Source organism: Neomonachus schauinslandi, chromosome 7 (assembly GCF_002201575.2).
Source record: "Neomonachus schauinslandi chromosome 7, ASM220157v2, whole genome shotgun sequence".
NCBI classification, from domain to species: Eukaryota; Metazoa; Chordata; class Mammalia; order Carnivora; family Phocidae; genus Neomonachus; species Neomonachus schauinslandi.
Genome location: NC_058409.1, coordinates 142,938,912 through 142,956,099, shown reverse-complemented (window position 1 = coordinate 142,956,099; position 17,188 = coordinate 142,938,912). Strand labels below are relative to the sequence as shown.

Here is a 17,188-nt window from a genome sequence, read left to right as displayed (position 1 = left end):
GCGGGCGGGCGGGCGGGGGGAGGGGGGCGGAGGCGGGGAGAGGGGAAAGGGTGGAAATCCGGAAGTGGGCTCTACCATCTTCTCGGAGCGGGGGTGGGACGGAAGGAGAAAGTAATGCTGCAAGTAAACGAGTTCCTCGTTGGGGACCCACTACCCAGAAACTCCCCATTGTACAGCTCTGGCAAATGAGTTCCATCTACTCTTGGCTTGTGGGTTTTAACTTCCCGTCCGTGTCTTCGAACTTCACCCTCCCCCACAGCTTCCTGGATGATAGAAGTTTCCTAAGGCTTCTGATTCCAGAAGGTACTGTCTGGCGTCAAACTAGGCTCGGGTGAAAAATACGTCTCACGCGTCCCGGACTGCGCATGCGCGCACTGTTGCGTCCTCCCGCGAGCGGAAGGCGTGTTCTCGGTTCCGGCGCGGTCTCCACCGGTTGGGGGAAAGTAACCACTGCTGCTGCACCATGGCGTCGGTCGGGACCCTCGCTTTCGATGAATATGGGCGCCCTTTCCTCATCATCAAGGATCAGGATCGCAAATCTCGTCTTATGGGACTTGAGGCTCTCAAGGTAACAGGACGGACGCTGGCGGTGGCATGAGGGGAGGTGGCCAAAGCCCGTGGCTCTGCGCCTGCGCACGCCTGGGAGCGGCTCCGCCATGTGCTCCCCGGAAAGGTCGGGGACCCCGTCTCGTCTCCGGCCTGCACCCCGCTCCTTGAGCTGGGGCGAGGCCGGCGTAGAAGCCTTTAATCCCAGTTTGGGGGTTGGGGTGGAGCTGCTGGCGCCCGTCAGCGTTGGGTGGGGCAGTTCAGTGCCTAGGCTGCGAGCCTGCCTCCGATGGCTTCTCCGGCCCCTGGTCGTTCGTACAGTGTTTCCATCGGGAAGAGGCAGGGAGGGTATTCTCTGGTCACCTGGCCAGGGAACAAGCCACAGCCCCCAAAGGATGAGGCTCCCTTTCTTTGTCACTTCTTAGAGGTTTAGTCGTTTACGAAGTATTTAATTTCTCAGCACCTTTATACATGGCGTGATGGTGGATGTGGTGTCGTGAAAACGAAAACCGTGTGCCCTTAGAGAAGAAAATACCACCGCCAGAGTGGAAGGTGGACACCCATGACCATGATGCAAGGAATACGAGGCAGCGTGTGGATGCGGATGAAAGGTGGAGGGTGGCTTTTGATCAGAGATGGGGTCACTGTTCTGAATGTGGCAGAGGTAGCATTTGGGGGAGAGGGGAGAGCAAAGGCAAAAAGCTGGGCAGGAAGACGCATGGCACACTGTGGAGGGAAAGAGCAATGTGGTTTTCGATGGAGCCCAGTCTCGTTCAAGTCAACAGCAGTTCCCTGAAGGTGGAAGCTTCAATGCCTCGCAGTCAAGATGTTAACCCTGGGAGGGAGGGGAGCCAGTAAGGGGGTTTTGAGCAGAACCTCATTTCAGGTAGAACTGTACTTTAGGAAGTTGGGTCTGGTGGACGAAAGGGAACAGGAGGGACCAGAGGAGTTAAACCAGGAGCAGGAGTCCGGGTGAGAAAGGCATCTGAACACAGATGTTGACAAAATGCAGTGGAAGCTTTGAGAGGACACGGACTTTTTTAGGGTTTGTTAAAAGTGAGATCGCATCTAAAGGGCTGAGGTGTCTCAGTTCACTTGGCGTCTTTGTATTTTAAGCAAGTGAAGAAGCCATACAGTCGTCACTGTCTGCACGTCTCCGAACCTCATTTCTCAGTGGGGGTAGTACACCTCCCTCAGGCTGAGGATGAGGGTTACGTGGGGTCACTTCAGGAGGGACCATGGTTCAGGGAGGTGGTGCAGCTTGTCAGTGAAGAAAGGGGCCAGGATTCAGGCACACCTCTGGCTGACCCCAGAACCAATGGTCTAAAGCCAGAGTTCTCAGCTTTGGCATTGTTAATATTTGGGGGCCCAGATCGTTCTTTGTTTGCGGGCCTGTCCCGTACAGGACGTTGAGCAGCATCCAGGCCTTTACCTACTCCGTCCATGCCAGTAGCAGCCCCCACCCCATTTGTTACAACCAAAGATGTCTGCAGGCCTTGCCAGATGTCTCCTGAGAGACAAAATCATCCCTGGTTAAGAACTGCTTATCTGTGATGATGATCCTTTAAAAATTCCGTTACACAGACAAATCCTTCAACGTGTATTTTAATGACCAACATTTTCACAGATCCTATGAAGTTTCTGTTTTCCTACCTGCCAGATGGGGTGACCAGGAGGGCTTCACAGAACATGGGCATTTGAACTGCTTTGAAAGTTGGGATTTTGATGAGCAGAGCAGCTTCTCTGCGCCATACTGCTTCAAGGAACAGAGGACATATTTGGGGAACAAGCAGGGACCATCGTCACTGGAAGGGAAAGTAGCTCTCAGGTTGCGGAGCTCATTAAAGAAAACGCTGAAGCTTTCAGACTTCAGTGTTGAGGCACGAGGGAGTCATTTAAGGTTTGCGGACTGGCAGATGGCATGTTTGAGAAAAATGGATGGGTTAGCTGGATGTCAGATGAGTCTAAAGGATAGGAGTACATAAGAGACCCTGGATTTCTGTAGGGTGCTGTGGATCCAGGTTAGGTTGGTGACAGCGAGACTGGGAGCAAAGGAACATTTGGAGGGAAAATGAGCCTGGTTGTGGCGCAAACAGGAAGGGATGCTTGCAAGTTTCCATTACTTTATTGATACTCTTGGCACATGACAAGGGTGATTTTTCACATGCAGGCCATGTACTGGCCCGACCATGGAAGAGAAGGGTACATTTCTGCAGTACACCGTAGTGTGATAGTTCAAGGTGCTGTACATGTGCATCTGGACTCTTCGTATGAGGTTAGCATTGCAAAGTGGTCTTCCATGGCCTGCCCGGTCAGACTGCCCATGCTCTCAGCTGTAGAATGGGGCAGGTAGGAGAACCTGCCTCGTAGATGTGCTGAGTTAAAGCACTAGGTTCTGCTGCTTTTACATGAGAATGGTCTACTAAAGCTGGTGGTTGTGAAGTTACCACACTGACTTAGATTTGCACGTTGCCACTTAAATGTGAAAGCTTCTAGAGAACAGAAACTAGAAGTAGATTTTATAATCATTAGTTGTGTGCTTTTAGCTATTAAAATACATAACTTGAATATTTGTGTTTTTGTTTCATTTTTTTTAAAGGAGCTTATTTTGTATGTTTCTTTCCTGTTTTTAAGATATTATTTATTTATTTGACAGGCAGTGACAGAGGGAACACAAGCAGGGGGAATGGGAGAGGGAGAAGCAGCTCCCCGCTGAGCGGGCCTTGATCCCAGGGCCCTGGGGTCATGACCTGAGCCGAAGGCAGACGCTTAACCACTGAGCCACCCAGGCACCCCTTGAACATTTGTTTTTTTCTGTTTGTTTCATTTTTCAGTCTCATATCATGGCAGCAAAGGCTGTAGCAAATACAATGAGAACATCACTTGGACCAAATGGTAAGAGACTACCATTCTGTGTTTTTTGACAAATGTTATCAATTATAGACAGTTGATACAACCCTTTTATAAAGTTGGGACGTGGGGCAGGTGGCATCCTAGGTCCCCACCACTAACAAACTTGTTTTGTGTATTCCGGGCTTTCAACATGTTCACGATCATAGGTGCATATGGTTTTACGTCAGGGTTTTTTTCTCCCTTTTCACATCACTTCATTAGCATTTTCCACATCGTAGTTGTCCCTTTTTATGATTAATACGACATTTAGTGATGCTCCTTTTTTTTCTCCCATTTCTCTGGCTTTAGCCTTTAGATTGCTTCCAGCGTCTTGCTTTATATTCGCCAACCTAAAAGGATGTTTGCATGTAGATACTCTTTTATGTATGTTAAATTTTTATAATAAGTTCTGTAAGTAGGAATTGGGTCAAGAGACTAATTTTTTTTTTTTTTTTAGAACTTTTGGTACAGATTTTGTTTCTGTTCTTTTGCCTAATGCCATTATAAACATTGCCATCTTTCTAGGACTTGATAAAATGATGGTGGACAAGGATGGCGACGTGACAGTGACAAATGACGGTGCCACCATTCTGAGCATGATGGACGTCGATCACCAGATTGCCAAGCTGATGGTGGAGCTGTCCAAATCACAGGATGATGAAATTGGAGATGGGACCACGGGGGTGGTTGGTAAGAAAGCAAAATAGTCTTTCTAACACCCTGTTCCAGAAGTATTAAAATCACACACACCTGCCAAGAATGTTTACTCTGAATCAGATTGTGAGGAGACCGTCATGCAAATCCAGGTTGAAGGACATGGCTTAATATAAGGCCCAAAAGTCCTTTTCCTGGAAGAACAAGAAAGGGTTGGGGGAGCATTCAAAAACTGTTCTAAATCAAGGGAGCCAAAGCGAAATGGCACGCAGCTGTAATGCATAACTCTTGATTGGATGTGGGTGCTTTTTTGTTTTCTTTGTTTTTGTTTTAACTGTGAGGGATGTTTGGGGTACATGGAAGGATTTGTGGATTGCGCATTGCAGAGTAGCACCCTGTTAAGTTTCCTGAGCATGACAGTTACATCATAGTGCTATAGGAGAATGCCCTTGTATTTGGAGCTGGATGCTCAGATACTTAGGGGTGACATATTATGATTTTTGCAACTAATTGTCACGTAGTTGAACAGAATTACATGTGTGCCTTCGTAGAGAAAACAAATGTGGCAAAATGGTGTTAGTAAACTATTCATTTTACTATTTTTGTACTTTTCCTGAAGGTCTGAAATACTTAAAAAGTTGGGGAAGATGGAAAGAATTGCTTTAATGTTAACCTTTTCTGCAGATGAGATTTGAATTCATTTATTCAGCAAATATTTATTGGGTACCAAGCACTATTATGGATGTGCTTGGAGTGTGGCAGTATTAAAACAAACAATATTCTTCCTCTTTGTGACGCTAAAACAAGGGGGAGGGACGATATTGGGGAGGATAAGTCGTAAGTTCTTAAATCCTCTTATCACCCAACAAATTTTACTGAATAGAAATCCCTGGCCTGGGAGGGGCACTTGGCTGGTTCACTTGGTAGAGCAGGCAACTCTTGATCTCGGGGTTGTAAGTTAGAGGCCCATGTTGGGTGTAGAGATTACTTAAAAGTAAAAAAATTCTGGGTCACCTGGGTGCCTTGGGCTCATGATCCCCTTCCTGCTCGGTGGGGAGTCTTCTCCCTCTACCCCTGCCCCCTGCTTGTGATCTCTCTCTCTCTCTCGCTCTCAAATAAATAAATAAATCTTCGAATAAAATAAATTCTAAAAGAAAAGAAATTCTTGGCTCGGGAAGCACAAGAGGTTTTTGCCCTTATAAAAAATGTTTTCAGGTTATGTTCTTCAGTTACATTCTGTTCATCACTGAGAGCTAACACCATTTATAAGGGGGGGAGGAACTGTCAGGTTTTTGCTAAAAGCAAAACCAGAGGTTGTCTTAACAAAAAAAATAAACCTCCACCTCCAAGATACTTTTACTTTAATTCCAGAACCTTCCTACTTCTAGGGTAGCCCATCTGATTGGTAGTGATCATATAAGCGTTCGCGTTTTCCTGATCTGGTTGTGCGCTGTCCTGTCTGCAGTCCTGGCTGGCGCCCTGCTGGAGGAAGCCGAGCAGCTGCTGGACCGCGGCATTCACCCGATCAGGATCGCCGACGGCTATGAACAGGCTGCCCGCATCGCTATCGAGCACCTGGACAAGATCAGCGATAGTGTCCTCGTCGACATAAAGGACACTGAGCCGCTGATTCAGACCGCAAAGACCACGCTGGGCTCCAAAGTGTACGTTTACGGTAGAGCACTGCCGTTGGCGCTTGCAGAGAAAGCAGCATGGGTGTGCCTGTTGCTAAAGACCACCTTTCTGATGGCCACTAGCAGCCTCCTCCTGATTCTGTGTGCTGCATTCTGTTTTTGTTATTTTGGTTTGCTTTATTTGTAGTGCAGGTATAGCCACATGCATCTGTTCTGGTTGGAAACTGAAGTTCCAGGCTTGGGTATTAAATCCTCTCTGCAGTATTTGTAAGAGATGCTGTTCTTTAGTTTAGCAGGATACGCTGTGTTAGAAATTGAGCAGAAAATGGTCCTGCTTGGGGAATGTTAATTTTCAAAACACTTGCACCATTGCTTTGCTCATTTAGGGGGAGGGGCTCCACTTTTTATTTATTCAACAAGCAAGTTACTGGTCCAGAATTTTAATTCAGTAAGAAGGGACAGTCTTAAAATTGACTTACACTGGGCGTTTTCAATGTTTTGATAATGCCTGCTATTTACCAGGCCTGCTGCCACGTCTTGGGGGCTCAGAGACACAGGTCCCGCCCCCGGAGACTGAAAGCAGCCTCAGCCAAGGGACATACTTATTTGAACAATAATATTTACTGGCTCTTGCCATGATGTAGCATAAAAATCTAGCCTGAGGTGCTTTATTACACTGGTTATTTTGAATCAAGATCAGTGTGAGAAATGTTTTAATTTCTAATGTGTGTGTGGTAGTTTCGGCAAAAAGGAAGGCAGAGTCTTGACTCGGATGTCAGGGGGAGTACAAGAGAAATTGTTGCTCCCTCTACCCCCAGGGAAAGGCTCTACGGCGGTGCTGTGCTAGGTGCCCCCTGGTATCCAGGTGCTGAGCCTCACTGGCTAGAGAAATGGTCTCTGTCCCAAGTACAGTACTATCCTACTCCTGGAAGGCAGATGTTACCCTTAGTCAAAATGCACAAACCTCATATTGTCATACCTTTGTAAGTTGACCTTGCTGTGTTTGCAGGTCTTCGTAAAATCATAGATCTTTAGCGCAGAAGATGTTCAAAACAACCAATAGTGGCGAAATATATTCAGCATAAAGCAAAATACCGTAGATCCCCTAATAACACGGCTTCGTGGTTATCTTCTCTCCAAAATGACTCAAGATTTCAGGCACTATGTTTCAGGTACTACGTTTGGGTGCAGTTTTTCCAGAACCAAAAGTAAATTTATTGAGCAATCTGTTCAGAGGTTTCAAAGGTTTCCAAAAAGATACCACTCCTGCCCCTCACCCCCCCAGTCCGTAACTGATGTTGGTGGAAGTTCCTGCAAAGGTAGCAGCCATGTCAAGCCCTCTCACTTTTTACTAAGTGCCACACCTCCTTTAGACAAGGTGTCCTTTCTTTCCCTGTCCTAGGTATGGTTTTCTTTGGGGTCTGTGGAGCCCAGGTGAGGAAGCCCCACCCCAGGTTGTTGAAAGTGCAGGTTATGGTGGCCCTGCTGGCTACAGACTCCGAATGTCACTGGTTTTACAAAATACGCTGGAGGAACCACGTTGTATCACGTGTCATGCTTTGGTTACAGTAGTTGTCTGTGAACGTGAAAGGTTTGTTTGGGGTTTTCCTCAGAGTTAACAGCTGTCACCGGCAGATGGCCGAGATCGCCGTGAATGCTGTCCTCACCGTAGCGGACATGCAGCGCCAAGACGTGGACTTCGAGCTCATCAAGGTGGAAGGCAAAGTGGGCGGGCGGCTGGAGGATACTAAACTTATCAAGGGCGTGATCGTGGACAAGGATTTCAGTCACCCGCAGATGCCAAAAGTAAGTCTGTGCCTTTCAGATTCAGACGGTTTTTTCCGCTCTTAAATCCACCAGCTTAAGGGTTTTCTCTCTCCCCATAGCAAGTAGAAAATGCTAAGATTGCAATCCTTACGTGTCCATTTGAACCACCAAAACCAAAGACCAAGCATAAGCTGGATGTGACTTCTGTTGAAGATTATAAAGCCCTTCAGAAATACGAAAAAGAGAAGTTCGAAGAGATGATTCAGCAAGTAAGTCTCACTGTAATTGTTATAAAATTTAGACTCTCAAAGGATATACGGTTAATTAGCTATAGATTTGTACGTGATAAATAACGCATGGCGCTCACCTGAAATGTCTGGATGCTCCGTTGTGTGGTTCCACATAACGTGTTAACAGTATGAGCCACGTTATTTCGCTTTTAAATTGTAAAAGTTCAGTGAGAAGAAATCAAAGTGGGCACAGGGCCCAGAAAGGCTTAAAGAGGAAAGAAAGCTGATCTTGTCTTAAAATGGTAACGTGTGGAGTACTTGAAAGAGCTGGCTTGCTTATTTTGAGCTGTGCTCCTGATTTTACAATGCTTGCTTTCCTGGACACCTAAGCCAGTACGTTCAAGGTTTGGACAACTTCGTTATTTAACTTAGCAGGTGTTCAAAACGTCTAAATATAACTTGTAGAGAAAAGAGTTACTGAATAACTGGAATTAAACTAGAACGTAACTAATTGTTATTCCAGGTCTTGGCTTATACAACACCTTAACCCTTTTTCTCTGGCTGTTAATAATATTTTACGTGTGCATAACTCTGACAGTGGCTCTTTCAGAATTTACAGCATCAGCACTCCATGAGCATCACTTACCACGACAGACAGACCAGAGCCATCTTGACGTCTGTCTTCACGGGAGTAGTTGGATTTGTTTACTCCTGTGTGATCTGTGTCTCTGCCCACCATATACCAGACACTGGTGTATGTACCTGAGATACAGCAGGGAACAGAGCAGAGTTCTTGCTCTTGAGGCGCAGAGTAAGGGGAAAGTGGGTAGTGGCTCTGTGAAGGACACTGGTCAGAGAAAGTCTCTTTAAGGCGGTGACATGTGACCAGAGACCTAAGCAAAGTGAGAAAGCTATGTATCTGGGTGAAGAGTATTCCAGGCTGAGGGTAAGGTGGTCGGGGGCAGCATATGCAAAGGCCCTGAGGCAGGAACATGGTTGGCATGTGCAGGCAACAGCAAGGCTGAGAGGTGGGAGCATGCTGGCAGGAGTTTGTAAATTAAAACCCATTATCTGGGCTATGAGGCTGCTGTGGAAATGCCAGCTGAGGTGCACTGGGCGAAAAGGGGGCAGGAACTGAGAGGCCAGGGGAGTTGGCTGAATGGTGTTGGTAGATGGGTGGGTTGCCAGGAATGTGATGGGACTAGATGCTAACATACTACAGAATAAGAGTTATGCACAGAGAGAGGAATGTTATCCTCAGTTGAGGGGACCAAGAAGGACCCCTCCTATTTTGAGCACACGGGAGGGAAAACTAGCCGTTGGAGGAGATACTGAGGCAGGTTGGCTTCAGGGGACAGCCAGGGTTTGTTCACAGCAGGAATGTGCCAGAAGGAGTTCTCAAGAATTGGTGGGCTGTTAACAGACTGAGTTCCAGAGGGTCATGGAATAAAAGAGAGCTGGTGTGGTGTAAGGTTCAAGAGGTTTAGGTGCAGACAGAGTGGGTGTGAGGTGGCCCAGCAACCACAGATGACCACCAAGGGCGGGATACACAGGACGGTTCTGGTCATTGATTCCTTCCCAGGACAAGTGGCTCAGCCATTTGCAGGGGTGGGAGGCAGGATCACCTCTGTGGGCCTCTAAATTAGCCTGCTGATCCACAGAGGGTAGTGCACCCAAGTGAGAAAAGCAGGTGGAGAGAAATGTATGTCAAAGGTGCTGTTTCTGTTAGACACATAATGAATGAACTTGCCTTACGGATATTTGTGGCGAGGCAGCTGTCCCCCAGGTCCTGGGGCAGTGCTAACCCTTGTTGACACGTCTTTGTTATATTTCACTGTGGCCGTGGGGTTCAGCGTGAATTACCAACACTTAAAGCATAATTTACAAACTGAGGTGATTCCAGGGGCGCCTGGGTGGTTCAGTCAGCTGAGCGTCCAACTGCTTATTGCAGCTGAGGTCATGATCTCAGGGTCATGGGATCAAGCCCAGTGTCGGGCTCTGCACTCAGCTCAGAGTCCCTTGGGATTCTCCCTCTCCCTCTGTCCCTCCGCTACGCATGCACTTGCAAGCTCTGTTTGTCTCTCAAATAAATAATTATTTTTTAAAAAAATGAGGTGATTTCTCTTGATACCTGTTTGTTACTTTCTGTCAGGCCCAAATTCCAAATAAGACACCTGGGTGTTTCCTTCCTTCTCTCTGCTTTGTTTCAATGCACATCCCACTGTGTATCCCGTCTTTCTTCAAGCACAAGGAACACTGACGTGACTGCGGCATTTTTTTCCCCCAGATTAAAGAAACGGGAGCTAACCTAGCTATTTGCCAGTGGGGCTTCGACGATGAAGCGAATCATTTACTTCTTCAGAATAACCTACCTGCGGTTCGCTGGGTAGGAGGACCTGAAATAGAGGTAGGACACTCCATGTGAAGACTTGGAACTCAGGGGGTGAGCTTAAGATGCCTGTGTGTCTTGGGGTTGCTTTGATAGTATTTGCCTTCAGTAACCACATTGTACCAAGGCTCTGTAGATTAGGGGAGGGGGAGCTGGGAGAGAGAAAAGTGCTGGAATCTTTTTTTATTTATAAAAAATGTATATTGTCATAAAGAACAGCAGAGCTGTGTAGTTCTAGTGTTCTATGGTTTTTAGAAATGCTTTCCATCTGTCATCCCGCTTGAGTCTCTGAGGCAGGAAGCCCTGTCTTAGCCACTTCCGTGTCAGCCACATGCTGACAGCCGTCCCACATGTGGTCTGTGCCTGGACGCACGGCCTGTGGTCCTCACTGCGGCCAGGGCGTGGAGAGGGGCCACTGCTCAGAGCTCGATCTGGTCGGGAGAGGCGGTCAGGAGCTATGGGGAGTGTGTGCAGGGTGATGGGGCCCGACCAAGACACCAGCCCTTCAAACCACGCTGATTGACACGGCTTTTTGGGTTGACCTTGACCTTTTGGGCTAGTGTGGGTTAGCACTTGGGTGCACAGGGTAGTCCTAGATGGAGCTTGGCTCATCTGTGGTCTGATTTAGGAAGTTCAGTGCTCACCAGCGTCATCTCTCTCCTCCTCCTGACTAACCCACCCAGCTGATCGCCATCGCGACGGGAGGCCGCATCGTTCCGCGGTTCTCAGAGCTTACGTCTGAGAAGCTGGGCTTTGCTGGTCTTGTAAAAGAGATCTCCTTTGGGACCACTAAGGACAAAATGCTGGTCATCGAGCAGTGTAAGAACTCCAGGGCTGTGACCATTTTTATCAGAGGAGGAAATAAGATGGTAAGAATCCACTTACTTATCCTGCATTTTTTCTGCTTTTGGTATATGGTTTGGCTTTTTGCTTGTCATGTATTTAACTGAGATATAATTGCTATTTTTTAAACAATCATTTTTCTCAAGAAATCGTGACTTACCATGATGTAAAATTATCAAAGACCATGTTCCGTTGTTAATTCTACAAGGCACACTGGCCTTGGAGTTGCTTAAGTGAAAGTAGGGGACCCAAGTACATAACCACCGGTATTCTCTCCCTTCTCTCAGAATAGATATTTAGAGCATCCTGATCAGTTAGACTCGTGAGGTTTTTCTTGGTCAGTTTTGGATTTTTTGACCCCTTCCCTTGCTCCTCATGGGTCCCAGAATGAGTCGCTGGCTGCCTCTGCCTGGTTGTAACTACATTACAGGGAGGAAAGGGAGGGTAAAGGTAGAAACCATCTGGCAACGAACGTTCTGGTGTGTTCTCTCCATTTGTTCTTAACCTAGAGAGTTTTAATAGGGGAGTTAGTATTTCCAGTACCCAGCAAACACCTAGATTAAATCAGAGGTGCCAGGTAGCTGGCTCTAAAACAGGTACATGGTGATAACAGTAATTTAGGCAAAACTGTCTTTTTCCGTAGATCATCGAGGAAGCGAAACGATCCCTTCACGATGCTCTGTGTGTCATCCGGAACCTCATCCGCGATAACCGTGTGGTGTACGGAGGAGGCGCCGCTGAGATCGCTTGTGCTCTGGCAGTGAGCCAGGAGGCCGACAAGGTAGAGCCCATGCGGGGTTTCTGGACCCCGGTGGGCACAGCGGTGGTGCTGTGAACAAAGCATTGTAGCCGTGGGTAACCAGCGTCTGGTCTGTGATTCTCACCCACACGTTAGGTGCAGGTGTCCAAAACCCGGCATTCCAGCCTTGACAGTCACTCTCCAGTCTTGTAATGTTATTTGAAGCTCAGAGTTAAATGAATATCATAACTAAAAATAAAGTAGTAAGAGCTGATTTGAGACTTCTCTCACGTGTATACCTTTTCCTACCCCCGTGGTGACATTTACATATTCTGGTAGATTAAAAATAAGACCGCCTATTCTTAGAATTCTTCATGAGTTAGGTTTTCGAAGTATGCGATTTAGTTACATTTCCAAATTGCTGGCTTGTTTTTTTGTTTCTACCAAGCATGCTAACCATCACCCTGTCCCCTTCCAGTGCCCAACCTTGGAGCAGTACGCCATGCGGGCTTTTGCCGATGCGCTGGAGGTCATCCCCATGGCTCTCTCTGAAAACAGCGGCATGAATCCCATCCAGACTATGACCGAAGTCCGAGCCAGACAAGTGAAGGAGATGAACCCCGCTCTGGGAATTGACTGTTTGCACAAGGGTACAAATGGTGAGGAGCGGTGGCGACTTGGAGGGGCTGCGTTGGGTTGAAATCGAGTGATTTCATGCTGGGTGCACAGTGTGAGATTATCGTATCTTAAATACTTACACACTTGAGATATTCAGGTCCCGAATTTTAGAAAGTTTCGTTTGATTACCTTAGGAGTTGCTGAGACTGCTAGTCCTAGCAACATATCACTCATTTTAATAACCGTAAAGTATAATGTGCTGTTTTCTACCAAAGATGACTTCCATTTCTGGTTTTAGAAAATTGTTCCCACGTTTCTTCTTTACACAGGTAGGATCTGGGTGTCCTGGGAAGCAGCTCTGAAATTGTCTTTTTGGTCTCCGTTTATTCTGGGGTTGTGTCCGCGATTCCAGTACCGTAGCTGCTGGGGTTTGAAGGGTGACCTAGCGGAAGCTTGTCGGAACTCATGACTTGGTGCTAACGGGGCCGTGCCCAGAGTTCTGCAGCCCTCCCCAGCCACAGAATCCGAGGGTTTGTGCTTTTACTTAGAACGACAGCTGTGCTGTGGTTTTCATGTTCACAGCCAGCAGATCTTAAGAACAGCAGCTCTTTGTCAAATACTTAAATTTGTTTTTAACTTGAAGGCCTGGTTCTGTTGACATTTATATAATTTTTAGGCCTTTCTTGGAATTATTTTACATTTCAGGTATAGTCTGATTTTTTCACTTACTTTGGGCTTACTAAATTATGTTATTAGTGAATACTTTGTGGGGCGAGATGTCTCTGAAAGGTTTTAGCTAGTCGCCCAGCACTTGAGCTTGTCATTGGAGAGAGGTCCCCTCCACCCCCAGCTTTCTGGCACCCAGGTTCAAGTTCCAGAGTGTCTTCGGGAGAACGAAATCCTGTTCCTCTGAAAGTGTAACTGGGACTGTGGGCTTCTTCCCGATTTGTATGTAAGTTTTACTGTGATTCTGTAAATGAGAACAAGTTATTAATATGAAATATATTTAGGATAATCTCTGTTTTTCAGATATGAAGCAGCAGCATGTCATAGAAACTTTGATTGGCAAAAAGCAACAGATCTCTCTTGCAACACAAATGGTTAGAATGATTTTGAAGATTGATGACATCCGGAAGCCTGGAGAATCTGAAGAATAAGGAAAAACTTGAGAATAAAATGTAGTAGCAAGACCCACTGCTGTGACCGAATAAAGGGATGTCTCGTGATGCATCTGCAGTTATTTATTACTGTGTCCTTTTTCAGACACTGTGGATGCTATTATAATAAATAAAAGTAGCTGTTTGGTAACCATGGTTGTACTTGTTCAAAGACGCTCGGTCGTGGGGTGCTGTCCCGCGGGCTTTCGTATTCGTTCCATGCTGTCTTCTCTTCAAGAATCACCGACCGTACCAGTCAGATGCTGCCTTAATGAAGGAGTTTGAGTAGATCTTTTATTTATCTGTAGGTACTTCAAACATTGAGTTTGTTCTCAAGATTCAGTGGATTGTGGGCTTGATCCTGTGAAATGTATTTCAGTGCTGCACCTCTCAGTAGATGTAGAGACCCGTCGGAGAGGAGTGTGGGAAACCACGAGATTGCGGGGTGTCCTGAGTGCTCCTAGCTGAGAGCCGCATAGCGAGCGCAGGGTAAGACTTCACGTAGGCTCCTGGGCATCGCGTTGCCCTGGCCCTGCCCTTCCCCAAACAGGCCAGCGTGTGCGCAGAGGAGACCACGTGGGCCCAGACTCCTGCACCACCTGCAGGAACTTAGAAGGCTCGTTGAGAGCCCCACTGGGGTTTCCTTTCCACAGGACAGGACGTGTGGAGGTTAGAATGGGTTGAATGGAAGGAAAGGTCTCGTTACCATGCATGGGTAGACCGGTGTCTCCTTCCTAAAGGGACAGTGGCTAACGTGGCCCAGCCCTTAGCACGGGCCAGGCCTTGTTCTGAGAGTCCAAGCTAGACTGAGTGCTGCTCTCACCCCCTGGCCAGTGAGCAGTAGAGCCGGGAAAAACCCAGGCGCTCTGACTCCCAGGGGCCCCTCCTCCCCATGCTGTTTCGCCCCGTGTCTGGTTCTCTAGATTCCATTTTTCTGGAGAATCAGGATGTTTACTTAGGTGCCACCAGTGGGAGAGGAATCCTGATGGGACTAGTCCCATAACCAGAATTATGAAGTGAATTGTTGCAGTCTGCGCTGACTTCAGGGACGTTTCAGAGTTACCTTCTGTGAACCCGGATGCTGATCAGTCCTGTTGGATCATCGTTTCTTCTCAGGCTGCGTTGGTGGTTTGGTGAAGCAAGGAGGCTACAGGCTTAGGAGCGCGTGCTGGTGTTCCTAGCAGTATGTTGTGGACTAGACGGTCCTGTTCTGAAAGCTGAACACGGGCACCTGGGTGGCTCAGTCACTTACGCATCTGCCTTCGGCTCAAGTCATGATCTCAGGGTCCTGGGATCGAGCCCCGCGTCAGGCTCCACACTCAGCTTGGAGTCTGCTTCTCCCTCTGCCCCTCACCCCAACTTGTACTCGCATGAACACGCTATCAGATGAATAGATGACATCTTAAAAAAAAAAAAACACCCTATTGCATGTAGAACCTGGTGTGTATTTCATTCTAAACCGTATCGTGCTGCAGAATTATTACAATCTGTGCTACTGGGTTCCGGGTCTGGGGTCACGGCAGACAGACCCACACGACGCACTGATTCCAGCCTGCGGACAGCGCAGCAGCTTGCTTTGGACCAGTCTCCCTGGAGCGGGCCGGGACCGCCTGAGAAGAGCCACTAAACCACTCCTCCCTCCCGACCTGGGCCTCACACACGGTCCTGGCGGGTTTGGGGCTGAGAGAATAAGGCTACGAAGAGGAAAACCTATAAAGACGTTTCACAAACCTGATTTCGCTTCGTGTGAGGACCTCTTCAGGGTAACACGTGACCTTTTGTACTTTCCAGTTAACAAATTCCGGGACATGTTATGTGTCCCTTTTTTCCCACCTATAATGCAAAATACTTCCGTGCTCTGTAATGAGGCCTTAGGACACTGGGCAAGAGAAACCAGTCTCTGTCAAATGGAGAAGATCCAGAGTCTTCAAGCTGAGACTGGGACCCACGACCCCCGGAGGTGCTAGGGGGGACTTGCTGGGCTGCCTTCAGCTGTGAAGTCTGCACCTGACACTTTAGACTTTGCAAACGTGGTGCCTTCCTGCCGGGCCAGCTTTCCTAATCCCAACCGCCAAACGGGTCCCGGAGAGCCTGCTCACCAAGTGCAGGGTCAGCCCCGGTGCCCTGCGCCCCAGCCAACTGTCATATGTGCATACCAAGAGTGACTCAAGGCACGGGCCCCCCAGGCCAGATTCCCACACGGGACCAGGACAGCACTTTCCTGCTGGCTCCCAACTCCGACACTGGCTGGATTTACTCAGTGTTTGCTAAATGGCCTGCTCTTCAATGACAGGCCACCACTCACAAGTACAGTTGCTTCTGGAAGGGCTGAGAGCTAGTGTGTTACATGTGACAGGCACCACACAAGAAGAAAAAGCCCCTCTCCCTGAAGGAGGAGGGCCTTGCTGAAGCAATGGGAACACGGAACCCTGAGCTCCCAGCCCGGAGCGCGCAGCTTCCTGGCGTTCTGTGACAAAGCGTGGAGAGCGCGTCCTTGCAGGCACGGTGGTTGGGCCAGCCGATCTAGCCCCCTTACCACCGAACACCAGTGTTACTCGAAAGGACGTTGAACTGGTTACACTTCTCAAGAATGATACAGTGAGCCTGAAACTTTAAGTAGATAACCGTCTTAGTTCAGGCTCCTAGAACAAAAATACCATAGACTGTGGCTTAAACATTGCTCTCACTGTTCTGGAGGCTGGGAGTCCCAGATTGGGGTGGGGGGGGTAGTCTTGGGAAAGAGTTCCCTCCCTAACAAAACTAGAGCCACTGGCCTCCCCTCCTGCCCTGGCTGGTGTTCTGTGAGCAGGAGGCCTACAGCCATGCCCATGACGAGAGGGCCCAGAACGGCAGGCACCCACCCATGTCCTGACATCAGCAGGGCCCTGAACCACTCTGGGACCCAATTAGGAGTGTTGTGGGAGAGACTCCGGTGTTATTCTCTCAGCCACTGTTAATCAAGCCACTGTTAGCTGGGGTATTTGCAGCCCAGTAAAACCTGATCTTCCAGACAGGACTCAAACCAAACTTCCCCAGAGCCCTGCTTCTCTCCCTAACCTGCATCATCTCTAAGCAGGCCTCAGACGGTTCACTGTGTCCTCCCAGGACTCTTCTAACTGCTCTGGAATCCCTCCTCTCTTCCCCATATCCCTGCCTGGGTGAGGCCCACATCACTGCTCCCTTCTTCTCTCCCTCTCCAGAGGGACCCATCTTGTCACCCCTCCGCCCTCACAGAACTAAAACCATCAGTCATGCGAGACTCCGCAAGCCCAGCCATGGAAGAAACGAAGGGGTGGCTGTGGATCCTTGACGCCACAGGGACCCTTCTCGTTCCTGTCTTCCGGAATAGAAGCGCATGTGTTTCCCTCCCGGAAGCTCAGGGTTGATGGGAAATGGTTCCAAGTTGGCCATGGCACCCAGGGGGTGAACAGCCCAGGAGCCAAGTGGAAACACCCTCCCCATGCCCCCACCTGATGGAGGGCACATCCTGCAGGGCCTAGGCCTGGGTGGGAGGGGAGCCAGGTGGCCTTTCTGGATCTGCAGACTCAGAAGGGCCAATGGGAGTGACCGCTGTCCAGCCTAGGGTTCATGGAAAGTCAGCAGGGCGCAGCGAGAAGAACGAAGAGTCTTTCCTGGCACAGACTGGCTCTGCCCAACATGGCTTCCCCGGGCCACATGTGGCCGCTGAGTGCCTGGCATGGGGCTGGGGCTCCCGAGGA

The 17,188-nt window shown here is 48.5% G+C and overlaps 1 protein-coding gene across 2 annotated transcripts; it reads left to right on the top strand.

The window, feature by feature from the left end:
- The first annotated feature begins 392 nt into the window (after nucleotides 1-392).
- On the top strand, nucleotides 393-13,690 carry CCT5 (chaperonin containing TCP1 subunit 5). 2 transcript variants are annotated; one of them, XM_021702490.1, is made up of 11 exons: nucleotides 393-568; nucleotides 3,381-3,441; nucleotides 3,964-4,128; nucleotides 5,558-5,756; nucleotides 7,340-7,532; nucleotides 7,613-7,762; nucleotides 10,011-10,130; nucleotides 10,796-10,981; nucleotides 11,599-11,736; nucleotides 12,173-12,353; nucleotides 13,342-13,690. In XM_021702490.1, the coding sequence occupies exons 1-11, from the start codon at nucleotides 464-466 to the stop codon at nucleotides 13,467-13,469; spliced, it is 1,626 nt and encodes a 541-aa protein (XP_021558165.1). In that variant the 5' UTR covers nucleotides 393-463; the 3' UTR covers nucleotides 13,470-13,690. The 2 variants fall into 2 exon arrangements, with proteins under 2 accessions (XP_021558165.1, XP_044773121.1); XM_044917186.1 differs by lacking the exon at nucleotides 3,964-4,128 and having other exon boundaries at nucleotides 13,342-13,606.
- Nucleotides 13,691-17,188: the final 3,498 nt, after the last annotated feature.

Coding starts and splice junctions, on each gene's coding strand:
- CCT5 (XM_021702490.1), top strand. CDS start 464: ATGGCGTCGGTCGGGACCCTCGCTTTCGATGAATATGGGCGCCCTTTC. Junction 11,737..12,172: donor TGAGCCAGGAGGCCGACAAG/GTAGAGCCCATG, acceptor GTCCCCTTCCAG/TGCCCAACCTTGGAGCAGTA. Junction 12,354..13,341: donor TTTGCACAAGGGTACAAATG/GTGAGGAGCGGT, acceptor TCTGTTTTTCAG/ATATGAAGCAGCAGCATGTC.